General features: G+C 33.0%; 1 protein-coding gene across 1 annotated transcript in view; it reads right to left on the reverse strand.

Annotated features, from left to right (window-relative positions):
- LOC126882933 (integrator complex subunit 9) overlaps positions 1-26430 on the reverse strand; it is a 33711-nt gene that overhangs the window by 3123 nt on the left and 4158 nt on the right. The window contains exons 6-10 of the mRNA XM_050648010.1: positions 23258-23571; positions 16404-16506; positions 12690-12934; positions 4129-4281; positions 1134-1283 (exon numbers count right to left, since the gene is read on the reverse strand). Coding sequence (XP_050503967.1) covers positions 1134-1283; positions 4129-4281; positions 12690-12934; positions 16404-16506; positions 23258-23571 — 965 coding nt within the window. The remainder of the gene's footprint in view (positions 1-1133; positions 1284-4128; positions 4282-12689; positions 12935-16403; positions 16507-23257; positions 23572-26430) is intronic.

The raw sequence follows: 26430 nt of genomic DNA on the forward strand, positions 1-26430 counted from the left end.
TTATGAAATTGTCTTTTATTTATTTTTCTGTCAAATTGATCATTATTTCTCGAATTGCACATGCGCACGTACAGTTACTGCTGCCAACAGAAGAAAAAAGTGGTTAGCTAACCGAGATTTTCTTAACTTGATTTAAAGCACTGAAAAACGCTATGACGGTTAAAATACTGGTTAAAATTTAAACTAGGTTAGCTAACCAAAATTTTAACCGATCACTGAAAAACCGGGCCTAAGTTATTATGAGTTTTTGAAGCGTGAAATTTTGGAAATCTCATTTTTATACAAAACTGAACATTATTATGTAATAAAAAAATGTGCAAGTTCCCTTGGAGCAAACAAATGGATGGAATAGATATAAATGTAAGTTTTATCGACATTTCCAAGGCCTTCGACTGTATAGTTACGGTACATAGGTGTAAAATCCCAAGATTCTATGTTATACCACCAAAAATCATAAACTTTATTTAACTCTTCTACGAAGGATACAAAGCTAAACTGGAACACTCAGGCGAAACAGGGTTGTGTATTATACCCTAACATATTCCTTATTATGACAGATTGGGCAATGAGAAAAGTAACTGACGATCGAACAGGCATCCAATGGAACTTATTCAAACAAAATATCTTGAATTTGTGTATGACATCTGCCTGCCAACTGAACACCGAAATCATATGCAAATAAAAATTTACAAGTTGGCACAGCTCATCGGACTGTGAATGATATATAATGATAAACGGCAAGGAAAATGGAACACGTCAAATATTCGGAGCTATAGTTGTTCCATTTTATCTTTGCCCATGCGTCATGATTAATTTTCAAAGAAATTAAATCGAAGCATAAAGTGAAACGTACGTCGATGTGTGTAGTATATAGTATACACAATGTATATACACATCGACGTACGTTTTACTTTATGTTTTGATTTAATTTCTTTGAAAATTAATCATGACGCATGGGCAAAGATAAAATGGAACAACTATATACATACAATAAAACTTGTGTTTTGAGTGTGTTCATTACCTCCGACTCTCTGACAAACTGCTTACTTGGTTTATACTAGTTATAATAGTAAAAACACTATGATCATATACATATATATTGTTTTATCAAAATTGATACAAATATAACTTACCAAGTGAATTACGATTACATTTCCTCCTAAAGATTCAACTTTAGCATCCGTAACTCCTTCTTGGGAAAGTTTTTGTAGAAATTCAGTGATGTTTAATGAACCCCATTCGTATTTCACCACTTGATTAGGTAAAATATCGCTAGTCATTTCCTGCAATTAAAAATCAATAATAAGTTTTTCCATATTACTTATCACGCACAAAATCCGCTTCTATCTCTCCGATTATCACTTTCAATGGTAGATACACAAAAATATAGATACAGAAAAGTTGCGGTGGAGTCCGGCCCTGAACATGGTAACACAAACTGTGTTTACATTTCAGTCCCGAAAAATTATCATTTTCATAGTAATTTGTATCCAAATAAACCTGAAAACAAGCAAAAAGTAATAGTATATAGTGCAGTTACCTTACGGAATAAAACAGTGAGTTATTATTATTTTATTTATTCAAAACATTACAAAGAATACCGTTTGTAAGGTTAAGTGACGGCCGAAAGGCCAGTTATCAGAACCAGTTCTGGTTCTACAACTGGTTCATAATTACTAATGAGTTTACCAAATGATACCAGATCCAACCTAACTAATTTGTCAACAATCATGACTGACGATCAACAACCTCAAAACAAAACATCGTATTCAGCTATGCTAAACAACAATTCAATTCAGTTTCCTTCAAAGCTTCAAGCAATTTTATTTAATTCGCTACCTCATACTAAAGTAGAAGAGTACTTAATAGCACTTGGTGAAGTTGTTCATCCACGGAATATTTTATTTTCATCAAGACTGTCAAATAACAGAATATGCGTTTACCTATCCAGCGAATCCTTGGTGAAAAAATTTACGTCCGGTCCAGCAGAAATAACAATTAAAGGTGAAAATCTAAAAGCACGAAAATTGATAACTCCGAACGAAAGACTGTTACTATCGGGTGTTTACCCTTCTATTACACATATTTTAATAGAGAATGAGTTAACCAGATTAGGTCTTAAATTAATGTCACCTTTAACCTTCCTTAGAATCGGTAGTCAACTTCCAGAATTTCAACACGTCCTCAGTTTTAGAAGACAAACTTATATTCAACCACTTGTAGATATAGACCTTCCTTCTTCTTTCTTAATGTCATATGAACAAACTTCGTATCGCATATTTTTAGGTTTAGATAAACCTTCATGTTTTAAATGTAAGAAAACAGATCACATTGTAGCAAATTGTCCAAATCATAATCATCAAAATGATTCCTCTCATATCCACCACCAACCACAACAACCAATACAACAACAACCACAAGAATCCCCCCAGTCTAATCCATCACCCTTAGAAATGGAACCAGTTCATCCAGTCAGTAATTCTAGCGCCGAACCTTCACTTAACCAACAAACAGATACTAATTTAATACTTCCCGTATTATTTATGGAAACATATTATATATCTAAGGATCAGTCAACGACCAATACGAGAACAATTTCGGAAATTAACACTAGTCCATCTCCCACTGAAGAATTAAATAAAGAATTTAAAATACCAACACGAACCAAAAAGAAACAAAAAAAGCAAACTGAATCTACCACATCAATTCAGGAAATAATGATGCCAACAAAAACAGTATTTCACGATACGTCAAATAATTTTAACTTAACATATGAACAAACTCTTGACTTTTTTGAAAATTATACTAGCTTGACCGATCCCTTGAGTTTACTACAAACATACACAACGGATATACAAAACTTTATATACATGATATCAACAATTATTAAACCGTATTTTACAGAAAAAGGCATGAAAATCAAATGCACTAAATTATTAAAAGATAGTGATTGTTCGACAAATTCAGCTCCAGAAGTAAAATAAAATCTTCGATTCGATACTAAAATTACAATAGAATATATAAAATAATAAAGTTACAATGGAATTAGGGCATTACATACGATAGAACAGTTATATACAAGTAATCCTATAGGCATTTTAATAAAAGAACAATTATTACATTTCCTAAAGAACACGAGGCAGCATGTAGGCTTTATATGGGTTCCATCACACATTAGACTTCAAGGAAACGAAAAAGCAGTCTTTCATACCAGAGAAGCAATACACAGTGCATTTTCAGTGTTAGTGATCTTAGTGTCTGTTTCCGACTATAAATCCTTCACAAGTGATAAACAAATAGGAAAACTCTCAATACCTAACAGTATAAAAGCAGTATTTAAGACCACACTGTAAGCTTACAAATTATTTGAAAAACATTAATGATTTAAACAAACTGTAACCATTGTTAACATTTTGTAGATCCCATTTCTAATTTGTAAATTATGATATTGTTACTTAACTGTGAACATAATATTATATGTAATAATCAAAATATTATGTATTAGGTTTAAGTAACCATGTATTAATTACAGTACAGCTAATAACCCAAAGTGGTTGATGCTGTTCGATAATAAATAAATAAAAAAATTGCGGTCAGTAGGTCTTAAGTCAGTAAATAGTAAAATCTATATGTCTTAAGTGCATTTAAAATATTAAAAATCTACGAAAATCGTCTTCTTGATATAATTATCATTTTATTATGGTACATTGCATTGAATGGTACTATTGTACTAAATTGGTTAAAGGTAACATGTGCGATTTTTGAAACATTCAAGTATTCCCCCTGTAAACTTTGATTTTATGACTTAATCGCTTTTTTCCAAACATCAGAGAATTGGGAAATTAGAAATTAATATTTCTTTATTATATGCATATAGCCTCATTTTAGCTTCTCAGTACACGTGAGAATTCATTTATGTATTTAATTTATTCAATATAAAAAAATTGTGGGTGGCCCGTTTTCTGACGCGCAGTGTATATTTCGACTATGCTATAAATGTATAAGTTAATACAGGTCATTGTGTCGGGAACTGGCTAAAGAACCAACCCGAAACATTTGCATTTGAAAGCCTAAATAGAATTCTTCTCGATGGCTCGATACTTTAAACGTCTAAAGCTGGATACTTACTTGTATATTATGAACATTGTCTTTCACATTAAGAGAACCAGTTACCGTTGACAAACTAATTCCAGGCTTTATTTCAACAGGTAGAATTTGTTGGGCTACGTTAGTATCGATAAATACTTGACCTTGTTTTCGTTTGAGGGGTAAGTTTATCACCTAAAACATTGAAATTTATGGATATTATAAAAAAGTATTAATACTGCTGTTATAAATGTACCGGGTGTCCCAATAAGAATGGCTCTCGGCCATATCTCAGGAACCGTTTATAGTAGAGCTTTGAAATAAAAAATTTTATAACAAAATTTGCCTCAGGAAAAGCCTGGAAATTATTTTCATAATTGTGGGTTCACCGCTAGGGGGCGTAATTGAATATCAAAAATAAAAAAATCTAAATTTTACAAAATTTTCCTAATGAAGGGGCACTGGAAATTCGATTATTGTATTCTTCATCAAATTCTGCGCATATTTGATTTAACAAGTTTAACTCTACCTTTGCAAATAAGAGGTGGGGGTGAGTGGGAACCTTGTTATGAAAAAATGGCTGTAAGTCCGGTTCTGCTAAATCAAATTTTGAAAACTGGGTCTTGTTGAAGACAGATCTTTTTCTTCAATGTAAGCGTAATAATTTTGAACCATCCTAATAAGTAATAAGCCAGCTGGGAGGCGTTATTTAATTTTTTTCAGAAATCTAGTTTTCTTTGGAAAATATTAAATACAAGTATGCATTTTTAATCATACTATATAAAATTAGATTAAATTAGCAATAGAATAGCGAAAACCGCATGTCGATACCTTTTTTCTATCTCAAGATATCTCGAGAAACGTGTAAATTTTATACGTAACTGTTACTATCACCGGTAAACTAAGTTAATGAAAAGTAGTCTGCTGTGGAAAAAAACAAAATAACATTTGCCAGATGTCAACGTATAAAAATATAATTAATTAAAACAACAATATAAAGAGAAACAATACTATTAAAATTAAATATAACACAGAACAAAAAGAACTACTTAGTGACGACCTAAATATTCAAATTGTTGCCCATCATACACTACTCTAGAATACATTATCCAGAGAATACTAAACACCGTTCAAACAGTTCAAAGCATATCGAGAGCAGAAATTGAGACTGCTGTTCAATCTATTCTTGAAAGAGTAAATGTTTGCAACGAAAATGATGGGCAAAAATTTCAACGTTTATGTCATCACTAAATAGTTGTTTTTATTTCTTTGTAATAGGGCTTTTCAACGCTTCTCATTTGTTTCGAGCCTCTGTCATATGCCGTATAATCCGTGTATAATATTAATATATGAGATATGAACGAGGCTCGAAACAAATGAGAAGCGTTGAAAAGACCTAATATACGTTGACAGCTGGAAAATGTTTCTTTGTTGTTTCCATAGCACACTACTTTTAATGAATTTCGTTTACCGGTGACAGTAACAGTTATGTTTTTAAATTTACACGTTTTGTAAGATATCTCGAGATAGAAAAAAGGTATTAACATGCGGTTTTCGCTATTCTGTTGCTAATTTTGTCTAATTTTATAATATGGTATTAAAAATGCATGTTTGTATTTAATATTTTCCAAGGAACACTAGATTTCTGAAAAAAATTAAATAACGCCTTCTAGCCGGCATATTACTCAGTAAATTGGTTCAAAATCATAACTTTTACATTGACGAAAAATATCTGTCTTCAACAAGACCAAGTTTGCAAAATTTGATTAAGCAGAACCGGACTCACACCCAGTTTTTCATAACAAGGTTCCCACTCACCCCCACCTCTTATTTCCAAAGGTAGACCTAAACTTGTCAAATCAAATATGCGTAGAATTTTATGAAGAATACGACGATCGGATTTCCAGTGCCCCTTCATTAGGAAAATTTTGTAAAATTTAGATTTTTTAATTTTTGATATTCAATTACGCCCTCTAGCGGTGGTCCCACAATTATGAAAATAATTTCCAGGCTTTTCCTGAGGCAACTTTTGTTATAAAATTTTTTATTTCAAAGCTCTACTATAAACGGTTCCTGAGATATGGCCGAGAGCCATTCTTATTGGGACACCCGGTACAAACAGGATATACAGGGTGTCCAGAAACTCTACCGACAAAAGAATACAGGAGATTCCTCAGATAATTTTAAGACAATTTAACCCAATTCATCTAGTCCGAAAATGCTTCCTAAAGGAGCTAGAGCTATTTGAAGATGGCGTCTGGTAATTACTTTTTCTTAAATATCTCCAGAACGTTTCTATTTATAAAAACTAAAATTGGTACACATATTTAACTTCCAGAGATAACTCAATTCCTCCTATTGAAAATTTTTAGTACCGGTCATAGGCGTCCGTTTTGGGTAGGGCAACAGTTAAATTATCGCATAACTTTTTTGTTTTTATTTTTTAAGCATTTTTGAGTCTAGATTATTAAAATGTAAGATATTGTAGTACTAAAAGGTACTCTTACATTAAGTTGATAAGAGATACCGTTTTCTAGAAAAATCGATTTGAAAATTTTTCGTTTTTTGAATATCAAAAAAAATTAAAAAAAAAACTATTTAGAAAAACGAAAACTGGTACGTTTATTTATATTCCAGAGATGAATTGATTTTATTAATTGCAAATTTCTAGTACCGGTCATATGCGTCCGTTTTGGGTAGGTCAACGGTTATTTTATCGCATAACTTTTTTGTCTTTCATTTTTAAGAATTTTTGACACTAGATTATTAAATTATGAGGTTATTCTAGAACTAAAAGTTACTCTTGCTTTAAGTTGGTAAAATACACCGTTTTTTTTTAATTTTTTTTTTCAAATTCAAGAAAACGAAAAAATTTCAAATCGATTTTTCTAGAAAACGGTGTGTCCTACCGACTTAAATCAAGAGTACCTTTTAGTACCAGAATACCCACAATTTAATAATCCAGTATCAAAAATGCTTAAAAGTTAAAGACAAAAAAGTTATGCGATAAAATAACCGTTGCCCCACCCAAAACGAACGCCTATGACTGGTACTAGAAATTCACAATCAATGGATTCGATTTATCTCTGGAAGATAAATTTGTGTACCAATTTTCGTTTTTCTAACTAAACGCGTTCTAGAGGTAATTAAGAAAAACTAATTACAAGACGCCATCTTCAAAGAGCTCTAGCTCCCTTAAGAAGCATTTTCGGACTAGGTGAATTTGGTTAAATTGTCTTAAAATTATCTGAGGAATCTCCTGTCTTCGTTTGTCAGTAGAGTTTCTGGACACCCTGTATATTATCACATGAATACAGTTTCATCATGGAACCGAAGCATTACACAGGGTGTTTCATTAGTAATTGTCCATATAGTAACTGGAGAAACCTTAGCACAAAATATGAAGATTTAACCTAAAACACTTAAATAAAATATTCCTCCTTACCGAGATACAGAGTGTTTTATTACAAATATCCTAAAATGATTTTAGCCCATTGTTTTAACACCTTCCAATATTTTTTGTTCAAACTTGACAAACGGTTTACACATGTTAGAACACTTTGACTAGTGTTAAAAGATAGGTTTCCGCTGTTACCAGAGGCGTGATGTAGGGATATATACTTAATTTTCCCCCCTCAAAATCTACGCCACTGTCGTAATAATCATTCCAGCATATTTTTTGATTCTTTGTTACAATTTACGTAAATATCATCCTCTTGTCTCAATGTGATAGAATGAGTAGTTTTCAGGTTATTTGCGTTTAATGGTAAAGGATTCAATAAGATTTTTTGTTTGGCCCCTAATAATCCGGTCAACTTAGACATCAAAATGCTTGGCAAATAACAAAAATTGCCGGAGAGCCAAATTTTGGTGGAGAGCTAGGGTATACCATAACAAATAAAGTTTAAAAAGTCCCCATCGATCCCATGTGTGCGTCAAAAGTTATTCGGGGTCAAAGGTCAAAATTTGAGATTTTTTGGATTTTTTTCGAAAACGGTAAGTTTTATCAAAAAAACCTCAAACCAAAGTTGTTGATCTTAACATTCTCTACAAAAATTGTCCTTACAATTTTTTTCCTAAGAGTTACCATTCCTGAGATATCGCGATTTTAAAAGTTACTTTATACATTATATGCACATATAAGCCACGTATATACATATGTGGCCCTTAAGACAAGTATAAAGTATAAATGCCTATTTGTGTCTCTTATATAGTATATTATACTATTCTGAAAATATTTCTTCAAAAGGTAATCAATCCCAAACTGAATTTCCTCTATCCACGTGGCCTTGAAAAACATTTGGCTATACCACTGTTTAAAAAAGAACAGATTGTCTATTATAGGCAATGGCTTCAGTATTGTCCGTAGGTCTGGTTCATAATATTATCTGTTTCTTTTAGTGCTAAAGGTTCAAGTGAATATAAGTACTTATTACAAGCGTCTACCATTTAGTACCGTTACCGTTATTTGTACAATTTTATAGTTTTAAAAATGTCTCAGTTTTGATTTATTTGCAATAAACTTTTACATATTGAATATTGAAGTGAAACAAGCTAAAAATGAGGCAGATGTCCTTGTTGGTGAAGATGTTGATTTGTTGGTACTGATTACTGCAAGGACTCCAGTAGATAAAGTTATTTATTTTCTGAAACCTGGAAGGGCTCAACAGCGAACAGAGATATATTCTTCGAATAGTTTATCGGCTTATCCCAAATGCCAAAAGTACAATTTATTTTTACATGCGATAACCGGCTGCGACACTACGTCCGCAATGTACAGAAGGGGCAAAACGTCAGTACTTAAATTATTCGAAAAAAAAAGATATGACTGACTGCTGTAAAGTTTTTATAGAACTTGATTCTACACCGCAAACAATAATTACGGAAGGAATTCGCTTTCTTCTTGCGGTTTATGGAGCTCCAAAAAAATTATTTGTCTTGATAAATACCGATATACCTAACGTTTGTAAAAAATACGCGAAACAAGAAACAAGTACAACTATCATGTCTTCCTCCAACATCAGCATCTGCTTTTCAACATTTGTATCGAGTATATTATCAAGTTCAAACATGGCTAGGCAATGAACTGAATCCAGAAGACTGGGGTTGGAAATTAATAGATAATACTCTGGAACCGATTAAAACATTACTCCCACCTGTTCCAGAAAAACTCCTTAACACTATTTTTTGCAATTGCAAAAAAGGTTGTAGTGCCAAATGTGGATGTAAAAAAGTCGGTTTGATGTGTTCTCTAGTGTGTACCAACTGCCAAGGTCAGTCTTGCTCAAATGTCCAGTTTAGTACAACAGAGGAAGACTCCTGTGATTTTAATGAAGAGACCAATGACTCAGTCACATTTGAACAATTTTTGACCATCCAGCAAGAGGAAGAGGAAGAAGATGAAATCGAAGAAGACTTGACTGTTGAAGTAGACTTTCAAGAATATGAATCTGATTAAAATATCTAAAGAAATCAAAACAATAGTTAACCTAATAATCAATAGCAATATCAATAATCAATATCAATAATAAGGTAATATCTAGAACTTGACCGGTATTGTTTCCTTAAATTATCCTAAAATTGTCAAAACAGTTAGTGGAGTAGGCCTACAGGGGAAACCACGGTAAAAAAAACGCCCCGAGTACACTACCTCACAGGTGGTGTGGAAACGTGTGCATATTATGTATAATGTGACTCTTTGAATCGCGATATCTCATGAATGGCAACTCTTAGGAAAAAAATAGTAAGGACTATTTTTGTAGAGAATTTTAAGATCTACAACTTTGGTTTAAGGTTTTTTTTTGATAAAACTTACCGTTTTCGAAAAAAATCCAAAAAATCTCAAATTTTGACCTTTGACCCCGAATAACTTTTGACGCACACATGGGATCGATGGGGACTTTTTAAACTTTATTTGTTATGGTATACCCTAGCTCTCCACCAAAATTTGGCTCTCCGGCAATTTTTGTTATTTGAAATGTCTATATAGACCGGGTTATAAAGAGTTTTTATGTTCCGTCTGGCCCCTAAAGACGATTCTAAATTCAAATTAAAGCAGCTAGCCCAAAACGCGTCGTGACGTCATATGGTTAATGTTTACATTCTGCACCAAAAAAGTAAACAAAATTGTATATAATTTTAAATTAGTCACAAGTGTTTTTGATCGTTTGAACTATTCATAGAAAACTTGTACTTATACAAAATGGTTTTATTTTCCATAGTAAACCTTCTTTTCTTTCCTTCAAAAACTGTATCAAACTCCAGTCTCAACAAACTGGTATATATTATTACAATGACATACGATAAATGTCATTAGAATATAAATATTTTTCCCTTATTCCGCGACGATGAGCTGGCCAAATACCCAAGTAGGTGGAGGCCAATACACTAAAGAAGGAGAAGAAGAACTAAATATAACCATAAATATATATGTATAGTAAAACTATGTGACGTCACGGGTCGTTCGAACTATTTCAATATCGCAGAAGATGGTAAATTTGTATTTCTAAGTTATTATGAGATTTTTAAGCGTGAAATTTTGGAAATCTCATTTTTAAACAAAACTGAACATTATTATGTAATAAAAAAGAATGTGTGTGTACTTTGTACGCACGTAAGAAGTTATACTTCTATTATATGATTATATGATTATATGATTATAAACGAAATTAATATACTTTTTATTTATATTTTATTTAAATATTAAATTAATTTATACTTAATACTTCTCAAACATTTTTATTAAAACAGTGCCAAAAATTAAAATAATAAAAAAATAAAACACACACAAACACATTAAAAATGCCACAAATGATTTCTGAACATTAATTGTCGGAAAAATTTTTAACTAAATACGTATTTTCTGAAAATAAAATTATATAATAAATATACTTACAATCATAAAATGTATAAAAAAAAATAAAAAAATAAAAGTTTCTATTGGGATTCGAACCAACTTACCACGCGGCTGGTATTTGCGTTGTATTGGGATTCACCCGCATTAAAACTGCACCACAGAGGCAGCTTGTCATTATGTGCGAAGATCGTCTAACTAAACAGATTAACCTTTTGACATTTTTAACTTATGTAAATCAAATTATTTTGATTTTGAATTGAAATGATTTAGAATTGAAAAAATACAACAAAACATAGGGTAAGAAGACAATATATTAGGTGAATATTGATAGAAATTTTGATGGTAATCAAATTATGTAAAAAAAAGTATTACATACTACTTATGTATTTTGGTAGGTTCAAGGTAGGTATCGGAGCCCGTATAACGACTAATAAATTTCGCAATCACTTGCGTCGTGCAAAGTGGCTATGTTCAAATATCATAACAAAATTTGATCAACTATTTATAAAACACTTACCAGTGAAAGATTCTTTAGCTTTGAATAAGCGAGATCTGCGGCACTCATACTAGGCACAGTTTGATGAGCTTTCACATTGGCATGCAACAATCATCTCTTCTATGTAAATAAGTCCAAAAATATAATATGAAAACTATTTAAAAAGGCAGTATAACCATTAACTAACTTTTTGTTTGTTGTTTCTCTTCCTACAAATTTTAAAACGCAACAAGCATACATTATAATCAAACACAGTCCCACAGCTGTGCCACAGCTGCCATATTGGATAATTTTTGTCATGTCATTTGAACATCCAATCAGAACAAAGTTATAATGCGCATGCGCCCGGTCGCTAGGTTTTCCCATATAAAATTTCACCGTCATTACGCCCGTAAAGAAGTATAACTTCAAAAATATGCAAGTTCCTTATTCAAATTATTGGTCCCCCGTGAACCCACATTGGATGATGGAAACAAAGTTTCAAAATATTTGGGGTATAAATGTGTGGTGCGGTCTATTTAATGACCGTGTTATAGGTCCTTACATTTTCAACGGCACTTTAACAGGTGTTAGATATTTAGATTTTTTAGAAAACATACCGATTTGCTAGAAGATATTCCTCTTAATGAACGTCAAAAAATATGGTTGCAACAAGACAGAGCTCCTCCACACAATGCGAGAATCGATAGGAACCACATACAAAACCGTTTCAATAACCACTGGATATCAAACAACTCTAGAAATTATGTGTTCACCTTATTTGTCACCTCTTGAGTCTTGACATGTACAAGAAATCTTCTGGCACGATTCGAAATGTGTGTTGCAACAGGTGGACTACAATACTACAAAACTTTAAGCTTTAGGGCTTTCGTGATTAATTTAACAAAAAAAAAATAGCTGATATTTTCTTGACTACTTTTGAACCCCTTTTTATTTTTGAAAAATTTGTCGAATAGGCGATGGAAGACCACATCAAAAATTATAAAAAAATGTACAGGGTACTATTAAAAAAATTTATAGTTAGGGTTTGTAACTAAGGGATGAATATTTAGGGAATGATTTTTTTACTCCATATTAAAGCGTATTAGAAATGGAATACATCAGTTTTTGTCCCATTCAAAAATCTTCAAAAGAGGATATAACGTGGATAAATTAGTCTGGGACACCCTGTATACTCAGTGCAGTGTTAAATGTTTTTTAGACAATTTTAAGTTGAAAGATTGATTGCTATTATAAAGATGTTTTACTTACCTCCCCCCATTTATAAGGTATTACAGAACTTTCAGTGTGGTGTCCAATAACCAATTCTGTTAAATTTGGCGCGCTAACTGGAGGCAGAGTGTAACATTCCGGCACTACAAGTGTTTTAGGTTTTAGATCTTTGATGAGTTTATTGGCTTGGGTAAAATTCAGGGATGTATCAATCGCACAGTGAGCAACTTTTATTTGCAACGGTTGATAAGGTGCTAGAGCTTCGATATAATCGAAGTCGGGTTCTAAAATATAAGAATAATTATTATACACCAAACATTTAACAATATTATGTAAATTAACTATCTAAAGAGCAATTTTAGGGTAGTCAATGAGGGTATGTGGCTCCGAATTCCATCCTACTATATCGATTTACGTGATATTTTCACAGTAAGTAGGGAATAGCCCAAGAAACAAAGTCTACTCTATGCCGATGTGTGCTTTTGCATTGGGGGCGGTTCCCACCCCTTCTCAGGGGTGGAATATTTTTTGCTTAAAAAACTACGGAAGTTGTTAGAGTACCTAATACTAAGCAAAAACTGTTCTATAATTTTTTTTCGAAAACTCAATACTTTTTGAGTTATTCCTGGTTGAAAATTGGCCATTTTCATTGAAAAATTACACCTTTTCGGACGGATTTTTGCGAATACCTTAAAAATATGCATCTAACAAAAAAACCATCAAAAAATTTTTTGTAGCTTATAAAATAACAAAGAGATTCTTTCCTTTATGAATCTTCTAGTTATAACACAAAAAGAGATATGGTAATTGAAAAAAACTTGTTTTCTTGGTGCATGCTTAAATCAGTGTATTTAACTTGAAATAACAGAGAAACGGTCGATTTTAGGTGTATAATGCTACCAATAACTTTTGTTGTGCTTGAAAAGACCTTTAAGATAAGCAATATTAAATGTCGATTACATTCAAACTATGCGAGATAAACTGTAAAAAATTTGATGACTAACGTATTTTAAGAAAAAAATGAGAAATATATTTAACCCCTCATCCACAAGAATTTAAATGCATCGTTTTCCTTCTACAATACATTTTACTATAGTGTCCTTTTTATGTTCAAAAAGTTGGGCGGGTTTAAAATGAATGGTTTTTGAAAAAAAATAAGATCAAATTATTGAGCGCATTTTTAAATTTTCTTAAAAATCATCCTATTTCTCCATGTAACTCGAAAATGATAAGAGATGCCAAAAAAAAAGATGCCATACAAAAATGTAGGTTTCTTCTAGATAAACATTTTGATTTTATTTTTTATAACAGTATCTTTTATCATTTTCAAGTTACATGGAGAAAAAGGAAGATTTTTAAGAAAATTTAAATATGCGCTCTATAATTTGATTTATTTTTTTCAAAAACCAGTCATTTTAAACCCGCTCAACTTTTTGAACATAAACATAACACTATAGTAAAATGTATTGTAGAAGGAAAACGATGCATTTAAATTCTTGTGGATGAGGGGTTAAATACACTTCTCAATTTTTTTCTTAAAATTCGTTAGTCATCAATTTTTTGCAGCCTATCTCGCTTAGTTTAAATGTAATCGACATTTAATATTGCTTATTTGAAAGGACTTTTCAAGTACAATAAAAGGTATTGGTAGCATTATACACCTAAAATCGACCGTTTCTCTGTTATTTCAAGTTGAATACACTGATTTGAGCATGCACCAAAAAAACAAACTCTTTTTACCTACCATATCTCTTTTTGTGTTATAACTAGAAGATTGAAGAAGGGACGAATCTCTTTGTTTTTTTATGAGCTACAAAAATGTTTTATATAATTTTTTTTAGTTATATGCATTGTTTTTAAGGTATTCACAAAAAACCGTTTGAAAAGGTTTTATATTTCAATGAAAATGGCCAATTTTCAACCACGAATAACTCAAAAAGTATTGAGTTTTCGAAAAAAAAATTATAGAACAGTTTTTGCTTAGAATTAGGTTCTCTAGCAACTTCCGTAGTTGTTTAACCAAAAAATTTTCCACCCCCGAGAAGGGGTGGGAACCGCCGCCAAGACAAAAGCACACATAGGCATAGGGTAGACTTTGAATAAGGAGATATTTTCAGGCTATTCCTAAAATTTCATGAAAATCCATGCAGTAGGATAGAATTCGGAGGTAATAACCGGTTCTTGCTCTCATTGACTGCCATATTTATGCCCTAATGATATGATACCAGCAGCCAGCGTTCGACAGGTCAACCGCAGAAGATCGAACGAGTGTCCATATTGGCACAATCCCCCTAGCAGCGAAACCAAAGGAGAGATGGCACCGAGAGTGTATTTAAGATGAGCGAGGAGGATCATAAAATCAGTTCTTCTTGACGTATTGAATCAAGAGGAACTCAAAACAGCAGAGATGCAATGGAGTGAATTGGTACTTTTCCGAGGTGGGTGCCTCCGTATTGACGAGGCGTTTCGCCGGAACCGTTACCGCAGTGAGCGGTAGTAACCAGTGGCCACCTCCGATCGGGAGACGATATATGAGCGACTGTGTGTCGCTGTTTGTTATTGCATTGTATTGAAATGTGATAAACTCAGAGTCTGAATGGGTACATATATTGATTCCGTGAAGCGTGATTGCTACTAATATTGTTATTATTGTCATCATTATGTATACCCGGTGGTGAATCGTAAAACGGGCCTTAGGAAACCCAATGTACAATTCTAAACTGTTGAATTCCTGCTTCCCTAATTATTTTACATCAAAAGTCATGAGAGAATATTTGTAGAGAATTGAAATCTGTATTAAAATCAAAAGTTAAAATTGTTCTACGATTTAAACGCGTTCCAAAATTTTGAAAAATATACGTTTGCCACAGTAGGTATGTGTGTAAAAGTTGGGCCACACGTTACTATTTAACTGACAATGCTCACACCATTGACTGAATAAAAAATCTTTATTATTAATACTTTTCTCCGCAACTGAGGGTGTCTTATCAACTGTATTGTTTTTAAACAATAAATGATAAAATAAAAATATTGACAGTTCAAAAATGTGAAAATAATAACTTCGTTGTGACACATTATTGCACTGTGTGTGGCCTAATTTTGGGAAAGTCGACGTCAACGAAATAGCATTGGCCCATAAATATAAATACTTAGGGGATGAAATCCAAATTGCCAGTGACAATCAAACTGCCGAGTTACAGAGAAGGATCACCTTAGCATGGGCCGCATCAGGAGCTCTATCAGACATTTTCAAGAGGAACTTGCCAAATTATTTGAAAAAGAAGACGTTCGACCAATGTGTACTTCCAGTCATGACTTACGGCGCCGAAACATTATCGTTAACCCAGGCCACAGCAACCAAACTTAAAGTGGTCCAAAGAAGAATGGAACGGTCACTACTTGGACCGACTCTCAGAGACAGGGCCAGAAACGAAGAAATCAGAAGGACATCCGTCACAGATGTCATAGAGCGAGTAGCATGGCTGAAGTGGAATTGGGCGGACCATGTAGCCAGAATGAAGGATGGGAGGTGGACCCAAAAAATTACAGTGTGGAGACCAAGAGGAGACGGAAGAAGTAGAGGTAGACCACCTACACGATGGACAGACGACGTCAAAAGGATTGCTGGGAATTGGTTGCAGGAAGCCCAAGATCAATAAAACTGGAAGAAATTAGGGGAGGCCTATGTTCAACATTGGATGCAGAAGGCTGCGTGATGACACGTCTATTCGATTAATGATATAGGTAACTTACCTGTAAATATTATACAATTTCTAGGATTATTGCCCCATAGCTCTATAAACTGAACTACATCTCCAAATCTTAAGCTTGGATGGCCACAAAAAACTATACAAGGCTAAAAAAAATGTTTAAACATATTATTTTTTAATCGACACAATTTTATATTTAATTCTCTACAATAGGAAAAGTCAAACAATAAGGAATGTACGTAATTTTCACCTTGTTGTCATATTCTAAATTTGAAAAAATATATAGGAAATAATCAGATTTTTTTGACATGCCATTCCTATTACAGCGAGCATTTCATTGGCTAGAATTAGTGATGAGTGTATATGACGTCATTATTATATTTGGAGAGATTGTAAATGGTAACTGACGTCTGTCATAATATTGGAGATTAAATATAATGTCAAATTATTGTTTTAAAATTATATTTTATCTATTTAGTTTATTTTAACAGTTTATTTTTCAACCCTTTCCCTTCCCTTTCATTGATTGGTCGATTAGGTTCGTAATAGTTTTGTTGTATGGTAGGTTTAGTTTAGTAAGGCGTTAATTTTAGGAAATGTTGCTGGCTAAATGGATATAGCTCCCAACGGCCATAAAAGAAGAAAAAAGGAAACAAACAAAAATCTTACATAACCTTCTATATTACAATATGACTTTGACGCTTATATTACAGATAATTATTATCTTTGTTTCACACTCTTAAAGACAAAGAGAAACAGTGTAACCGGTAGCTGTTTTGGTGAATATAGGGGAGACCGGGGCTAGTTGTCACAGGGGTAAGTTGTCACAATACCGATTTCTACCTTATTTGTGAAGTTAACACTCTGCACCATCTACATGCAAAGGGTATTATTCATCACCAATTCCACACAAAATATTACAGAGATCGACCAGTAATTATTTCTCTTATTTGTGTAAATGTGTTTTGATTCTTCTCATGTAAAATTTTTAATCTTCAAACATCTCGTGCTGTGAGTGAATTTGTGAAACCAAGGTAATAAGAATATATTTTAAAGAGTACTGTCAATCTTACAGATTACAAACGCAGGCATATTTTGATATATTTATTTATTCGAATATTTTTGGTTTGACATTCAGTTACGGAAGGTTATGTGGGGCTAGTTGTCACAAATTACACGGGGCAAGATGTCACTGTGACAACTTGCCCTATGACAACTTGCCCCGCAGCATTTAAATCTGTTGAAATGATTTTAAACCGTATTAAAATCATATCAAATTGCTAAAGAATACAGGGTAAATCATTTACGAATTTGTCAAAGATAAACTTTTTGTGAAAAAGTGATTTAATATCTACAGGATTAAAATTTAATTTCTAATCTAAATGCTGTTATTCTGCTTGCATAGCATGGATAAAGTCAAACCCCTGGAAAACTATTACTATCTATGATATACCTGGTATTCTGGCAACATCTCGGCCTATGATACTTAACTCCAAGTAATATAATGTCGGGATTTAGGATCACTGGTATTTATCCCGTTAACAGGGATATATTCTCAGAACAAGACTTCCTCCCAGTTACGTTACCGATCGAAGGAACCCAAATGAAACGGAAGTGGGCACACCTGACACCCTAGGCGGGAAAAATGAACTAATATGTACAGGAAACGAAGATCGTGGGTTAGATACTTTAGTAAACCTACAGACAAGCAGTGAGAACATTCAAAAGACACCAAATAATCAATTTGTCAACATTGAAAGAAAATTAAGATCCGAATAAAAACCTTGCAGGTAAGAATCCTTTAAGAGCCTTTCAAACTAATAATTTCCTTTTCTTAAAACAGGTAGGTATATCCTCCCTGTTTTGAACTTGAACCAATCAAGAATTGAAGAATTTTACACGTTTCAATTTTTAGGTCCCTCAGGACACCACAAGAGGGTTTAAAGCAGGGCTGTCTGTAGAAACGGTTCGTCCTTTCCCAAAGGCTGCGAAGACGACCAACCGCGTTCAACGTAAAAAAAAAAACGCAAATCATCAATATTAACAGATACTCCAGTCAAGGATAAAATTGTGCAGGACGAAAAGTCTAGAACAAAAAAAAAATATACAAAAAAAGAAAAGCGTTAAAATGAAACTGCCTTCTACCCAAAAAAAGTAGGGCCAAAAGAAAAGAAGACATTTTATCGAAGACTGTATAATATGGCTTGTTTGCGGAGAACTTTATTGTGCTTCTATAGGACGATATGTAGTTATTTCTAAGTTTGTAAGTTCTTCTTTGAATAAAAACTTTTTATTTCACATTTACTATATTTTTTGTAATACTGTGACAACTTGCCCCAGGTACTGTGACAGCATGCCCCATCTACGGGTATGTTGTCACACAAATCCTGTCGAAGGTTAAACCATCGTATTATTTTCACCACTCGTCTACAATTTTAGAAAAATATGAATGGGTAGCCTACATTTCAACTAATTATGTGGAGAAAGTTTGGTTAAAAAATAATAAAAAGTGTCTCGAGTTACAAAGATTGAACCAAAAACTGTGACAACTAGCCCCGGTCTTCCCTACATAATATGTTATTTATTCGGCAACAGCGCTTTCCTGCTAAACCTAACGGTAGCAAAAACACTAATATATGATGAAAAACTTTTTGAATTTGTTTGTCGTCAAGTTTGTACTGGTGGGTTGTCATTAAATCTATGACGTGTATTCCCAATTGTTTGACTTTCAGTTTATTATACCCTGTTTTTAAACTAGGAGGAGTGAACTCAAAAGACAGATTCACACCCAATAATTTCACTTGAAAAATCACCAGATTTATCTTCTTTTTTGGTTGATCATGTCGGCCTTCGACCGTACTCCATAAATATTATATTATACTAATACGTCGTTAAAGGGTTCTAAAAACTACTGTTTTTGATATAAATTCGGGCGAAAAATCAAAAATTAAAGAAATAACGCAGAAAGCACAAAAATCGCCGACATATCTTAACCTATAAATTTTAAATCCCAACATAGTCAAAATTTCATAAATATCAATAGTGTCAAAATTTCAAAAATATCAATAGTGTCAAAATTTCATAAATATCAATAGTGTCAAAACATAATTTAGTGGAGGAATAATCTTGCCTGGGGTTGGACAAATTACAAACAAGCATTACTGCGCGATTGATTTGAATTATTCCGAAATCTTTTGGGCATTGTAAAATGATTTCACACAATATATTTGACTTAATAATGCAATTTTTCATTCTGCGTTTAAATTTTACAAGTCCAGTTTTATTTTTTTTTATAGTATATCAAGGGGTGCTTATTATAAGACTAACTTTTTCTTAAAAAATTTTGCCCCGGGACCCCCATTTTCATTCCCCAAAGGGGATAATTTGTGGTTTTTGCGAAACGTAGCTCTTCCTGTACGTTTTGCAAAAAATTTCCTTAATAGAAATATGAAAAGGACTATATTTCCTACAAATTATTTCCCGGCGGCATATATCACCCACCGTTTAGCGGTGGTGGCGCCCCAAATTTGACAAGTTTTTAAAAAAGATGTTTTAAAAAAATATTTTTCCTTAACTGTAATGGGAATCAAGAAGAAACCCTGCGGCAATTAATCATAAATAAGTGGCTGATTTTTTGGTATATGTTTGATTTACGGTCAATTGCCCATTTTTTAATTATAGGGTGTTACATTTTAAAAAACCCCTTTTTATACCATCAGAACCGCTAGAGTAAAGAAATTTTCAGCGATTACCAATGTCTTCTTCTTCTTCTTCTTCTTGACTGGCTTTACAACTCGGGGTGAGTCTTCGCCGCATCCACTATGGCCCTCCATCGTCTGCGATCTTGCGCTTCGATTTGCCATTGTTGTACCCCAATCCTAGATAGATCGGTTTCAACATCATCCTTCCTTCTTTTTCTGGGACGGCCCACTGATCTTCTACCGTCTGGTCTCTCGAAGAACACTGTCTTTAGCACTCTGTCTTCCTCTGATCTTACTACATGACCTGCCCATCTTATCCGATTAGCTTTTATATGTCTGACGATGTTTTCAGTACCATATAGAGTCACTAATTCAGCATTGCGGCGCCTTCTCCACTCTCCTGTCAATTCATCTCTTTGAGGACCAAATATCATTCTGAGGACTTTCCTTTCAAATATCAGCAATTTATTTATTTCTCGCTGATGTAGAGTCCATGTTTCACTCCCATATGTAACAACTAGGCGAATAATTGACATGTACAGTCTTAATTTAGATTGTCTTTTCAGCAGATTAGATCTTAATAATGATGATAGGGAGTATAATGCTCTATTTCCCGCAGCTATTCTTGCTGAGACCTCTTTTTCTATGTGATTGTCCTCTGTGATTACTGCTCCCAGATATTTAAACTCTTTTACTACTTCAAAGTTGTGGTCATTAATAGTTACGTTCTGCCTAACTCTTGGTCTTGGATTTTTGGTCACCAGCATATATTTCGTCTTCTCTTCATTTATTCGAAGGCCCAGGTTACCTGTTTCCTCCTCGAGCTGTGAAAACACCTCTCTTACGTCTCTTGTAGAATGAGCGACTGCATCTAGATCATCGGCAAAGGCCAACATTAGTTTTGATCCTCGATTTGCGAATCCCCCTGTTAGTTCAGAAGATATTTTACTTATTGCGTATTCTAAAGCCAAATTGAATAGCAATGGTGATAAAGGGTCTCCTTGTCTAAGCCCTGATGCTATACTAAATGGCATCGATGTTCTGTTTCCTATCTTTACCTGTGCATATGAGTCTGCCACGCACATTTGAGTGAGCTGCACTAATTTTCTTGGTATTCCCATTTCTAGCATTGCTAGCCATAATCTGCTTCTTTTTATCGAGTCATATGCTTGCTGGAAATCTACGAAGATTTGGTGTACATCTCGGTTGAATTCCCAGTTTTTTTCTAATATTTGTCGGATGGTAAATATTTGATCTATTGTTGACCTTCCACTTCGAAAGCCGCATTGGTAGTCGCCTAGAATATCTTCCGAATACGGAGTGAGTCTCTTTAGTAAGATAATTGATAGAATCTTATACGCTGTACTAATAAGCGATATGCCTCTGTAGTTTCGGAATTGCTCTTTATTTCCCTTCTTATGTATGGGCATTATAACGCTTCCATTCCATTCTCTAGGCATTTTCTGCTGTTGCCATACTCTGAGAATAATGTCATACAATTTTTGATGTAAAACGTTTCCTCCTTTTTTTATCAATTCTCCATTTATACCACCATTTCCTGGTGCTTTGTGATCTTTAAGAGATGCTATTGCATTCTTTACTTCTTGGAGTGTTGGTGGTGGTATTTCCACATCTGCAGAATGAAATGTAGTCTCTGATTTCTCCATCTCACTTTCAATATTTAGTAAATTCCGAAAGTATTCCTTCCATCGCTCTACGATTTCTGTTTCCATCATTATCAGTTCACCTGCTTCATTTCTCATAGCTTGTGTTACCCAACATTACATTACCGATTACCAATGTATAAGTATTATTTACAAATTTGTATAATGTACCCCCATAATTTCCCTGGAACCACCCCAAAAAAGGAGAATTGATAAAGAAAATATAGAAAAATTGATTTTGGGCCACCACTGCACTGTGGCTTTAGAGTGCAAAGAAAGTAAAATATGCATAGGTCATAATATGTAGCAGACAGTGTGTTCTTTTATTTGCCATAAGTACGTTATCAATAAAATGAATAGGTGATGAAAAAAAAAAACAAAAACTGGAGCCCCCCAAAGCATTTCGGAGGTTTACGGCGCCACTGTGACGTAACGGTTGCTTATATGAAAAAAATGCATATGACCTTATTTGTAGAGAAAATAGTGGTCTTTAATTCTATATGTTTTGTTTCAAAAAAATGCATAGGAAATGAGAAAATCGTAAAAATATGCTCGTTAAACTTATAGGGGTAGTTTTCGCAAGGATGTTGCAATAACCATATATATTTATGAAAAACCCTATTGATGGAGTATATGCCCATATGGGTCAAAAAGTAAAAAAAAAATTTCAACCCCATTTTTTAAAACAAAAAAAAATTTTTTGTTTTATTTTTTTTTGCTATAGGGGTTGCACCAAGAAATTGCTTTTGGTGTCCATGCATGTGTAATAAGAACGTGCACAAAATGATATATCAAGCATTTTAATAAAGGGAATGGTGTGTGAAGGATTTCAAGAAAATCACTTTCTTTATTAATTCTCCATTTTTTGGGTGGTTCCGGAGAAAATGGGAGTGCGTTATACAAATTTGTAAATTACACATACACATTGGTAATCGCTGAAAGTTTTGTTACTCTAGCATAAGCGGTTAATATGGTATAAAAAGGGGTTTTTTAAAATGTAACACCCTGTAATTAAAAAATGGGTAAACGCCCTTAAATGAAACCTACACCAAAAAATCAGCCACTTATTTGTGATTAACTGCCACAGGGTTTCTTCTTGATTCCCATTACAGCTAAGGAAAAATATTTTTTTAAAACTTGTCAATTTGGGGCGCCACCACCGCTAAACGGTGGGTGATAGACATTATGCTGTTGGGAAATAAATTGTGGGAAATATAGTCCTCTTCATATTTCTATTAAGGAGATAAGGAAAAGGGGGGTCCCGGGGAGAAATTTTTTAAGAAAAAGTTAGTGTCATAATAAGCACCCCTAGATATAACAGAAAAAAAAATAAAACCGGACTTGTGTCAATTTTGCAAGGTTCAACCTCTGTTTCCTACACTAGAGGTAAAAATCTGAAAAATCAGCTACTAGATATGTAGCGGTGTAAACTGTTCAGTGGCCGCAGCTGATGCACAAAATTAACTGAAACCCTTCATATAACAGCTAATTTGGTCATAGTGGACAAAAAAATAAAATATAACTATACTTACTTCTTGAAAGTCCGTACTAAATCCATCAGAAAATATATGTTTAAAATGTTTTAGTTTGTTAGTCTTCATTAATAGTGCGTGAGGAAAAGGTTCGTCCGGAACATATACTTTGTTTTGCTTGACAGATGATAACCATTCGGCAAGAATATTTGAATATGCCAAAGATATATCTGCCACAGGAGATACAAAAAACATGGGACAGTTGGACAATCCTACGTCTAGCATTTTACTAGAAAGGCATTCGAACAAATCATACACCACTCCAGTTGGGTAACAAGGTATTAAAACATTTCCACCACCTCGTAAAGTCAAACCTATAAAAGAATAAATATTTTATATACAGAGTGTCCCAGACTAATTTATCCAGACTATATCTCTTAAACGAATATAGATTTTCGAATAGGACAAAAACTGGTCTATTCCATTTGTAATACACTTTAATATGGCGTAGAAAAAATCACCCCCTAAATATTCATCCCTTAGTTACAACCCCTAACTTTATTTTTTTTAATAGCACCCTGGCTATTTTTTATAGTTTTGGATGTGGTCTTCTATCGTCTATTCAACAGATTTTTTAAAAATAAAATCGGTTTGTAAATAATCAAGAAAATACATTAAAGTGTATTACAAATGTAATATATCAGTTTTTGTCCCATTCGAAAATCTCTATTCGTTTAAGAGATATAGCCTGGATAAATTAGTCTGGGACACATAACAAAAATAAAACATAAACTAATAATTTCTTGATTATTTACGAACCGATTTTTTTAAATCTTTTGAATAGACGATAGAAGACCACATCTAAAACTATCAAAAGTGTACAGGGTGCTATTAAAAAAATTAAAGTTAGGGGTTATAACTACGGGATGAATATTTAGGGGATATTTTTTTCTACGCCATATTAAAGTGTATTACAAATAGAATATATCAGTTTTTGTCCCATTCGAAAATCTCTATTCGATTAAGAGATATAGCCTGGATAAATTAGTCTGGGACACCCTGTATACAGGGGGTCCCAAAAGTAGCGGAATGGTCGAATATTTCGCGAAGTCAACATCCGATCGAAAAACTAAAAAATACATATTCAATAATTTTCAAAAATCTATCAAATGACACCAAACAAATCCCCCCACTCCATCCTTGATAGTGGGGTGGGGTGTAACTTTAAAATATTAAACAGAAACTCCCAGTTTTTATTGCAGATTTTGATTCATTACGTGAAAGTAAGAAACTTTATTCGAGACATTTTTTCGAATTGTGGATAGATGGCGCTATAATCGGAAAAACAATTTATGTGATACCGTAGGTCAGCGGTTCTCAATCTGGTGGTACATATCATTATATATTTGCGGTGGTGCACAAAACGCAAAAACAACCAAAATCAGCACCACTATTATAGTTAATCACATTACCTACTATTAATTTGCCCAATTACAAAAAATTCTTGAATTCATTTTAAATCAAATATATCACATAATTATTGCGGAAGTGGATTATACAACAAAACAGATTAACATTCAATGTAAACACATAAATAAAAACATTAGAAATAGAAAACGAAAAATGGAATATTCTAGCATTTATAAAATACTGAAATTAATACTCAATTACAGCTTCAGGTTTTCTTAATATTCTGTTTTTTGGTTCATTCGTTTATGTTGGATAATAAAAAAAAGTTTACAAACGGTACTTTTAAAAAGGTTTAAAAAAAGGTACTTTAACAACTAGACATGTTCTTCATCAATACACGGTGTTTCTAAATAACTGCGACAAACGTTAAGGGATAATTCTGCATGAAAAAATAATGACAGTTTGCTTTATAAACGTATGTTTGCAAATGTTTCGTTTGCGAGATACTGGATGTTGAATTTTTTCTTACAAACTGACGATTTATTTACTGTTTTAAAACCGGTTGAGATATGCAAATGAAATTTGGTGGGTTTTAAGACGTAGGTATTGCACATTTTTGACATACAATTAAGAATTTAATATTCACCATTAGCGCGCCTACGGTTAATATCACCGATCATATTACCCGTATGCACGCTAATGGTGAATATAAAATTCTTAATTTTATGTCAAAAAATCGGCAATAACTATCTCTTAAAACCTACCAAATTTCATTTGCATATCTCAACTGGTTTTAGAGCAGTAAATAAATCGTCAGTTTGTAAGAAAAAATTCAACATCCCGTATCTTGGAAACGAAACATTTGCAAACATACGTTTATAAAGCAAACTGATATTATTTTTTAATGCAGAATTATGGCTTAAGAGGATGGGTACGTATTTTCGGCTGCAATGATATTCAAATGGGGATTCATTTTTTTCGAATCCTGAGGAAACTAATAAGTATTTTTGAAAAATTTAAACGCAGAATGAAAGATAACGTTATTGGCGAGGGCCGAAAGTCCCTGAGAACTTCTATAATGTTTATTTTAATAAGTTACAGGGGTAAAAAACTAAGAGAAAATTTAGTGTGATATTTAATTTAAAATATCTCATTCAAAATAAACTCTTTATTTACTCTAAGGGACTTTCGGCCCTCGGTAATAATAGTCTTTCATTCTGCGTTTAAATTTTTCAAAAATATTTATTGGTTTTTTCAGGATTCGAAAAAAAAGAACACAATGTCCGGGCTAATATTTCCAAATATATCTTTGTCATACAACGCACTCAGTCGAATAGAATATTGTCAGCATACTGTCAGTCAGACAGTGACAATCAGTTACAATTTTAAATATTTGACATGGCATCGGGAATATTTTGAGTTGTTGATTAAATGATATTGATATATAGTGTATTTTGATAAATAATTGATTTAAAACATGAACTTAATAAAAAGTTATTTATTGTGTATTATTTCTAGAAGTTCCAAGCAGAGAATACATCAGGATAATATATTCTGTGATCCAAGTATTTTGTTGTTAAAGATGTTCAAAATTGTACCTAAGCGTTCCATAGTAACAATCCATTATTAAAAAATCACTTAAACAATTTTCCTTCTTTCTCGATTAAGTACTTATTAGTTTTTGTTGTACATATAAATTAGTACAATCACTGAATACATAGTTAGTGAAAAAATTATCACATTTATTAAGTGAATTAATAATTTGCAATTATAAAAATAACAGTTATCCAAGAACATTCAAAAGCTTCTCTTTAAATTAATGA

Source organism: Diabrotica virgifera, chromosome 4, assembly GCF_917563875.1.
Source record: "Diabrotica virgifera virgifera chromosome 4, PGI_DIABVI_V3a".
Taxonomy (NCBI): Eukaryota; Metazoa; Arthropoda; class Insecta; order Coleoptera; family Chrysomelidae; genus Diabrotica; species Diabrotica virgifera.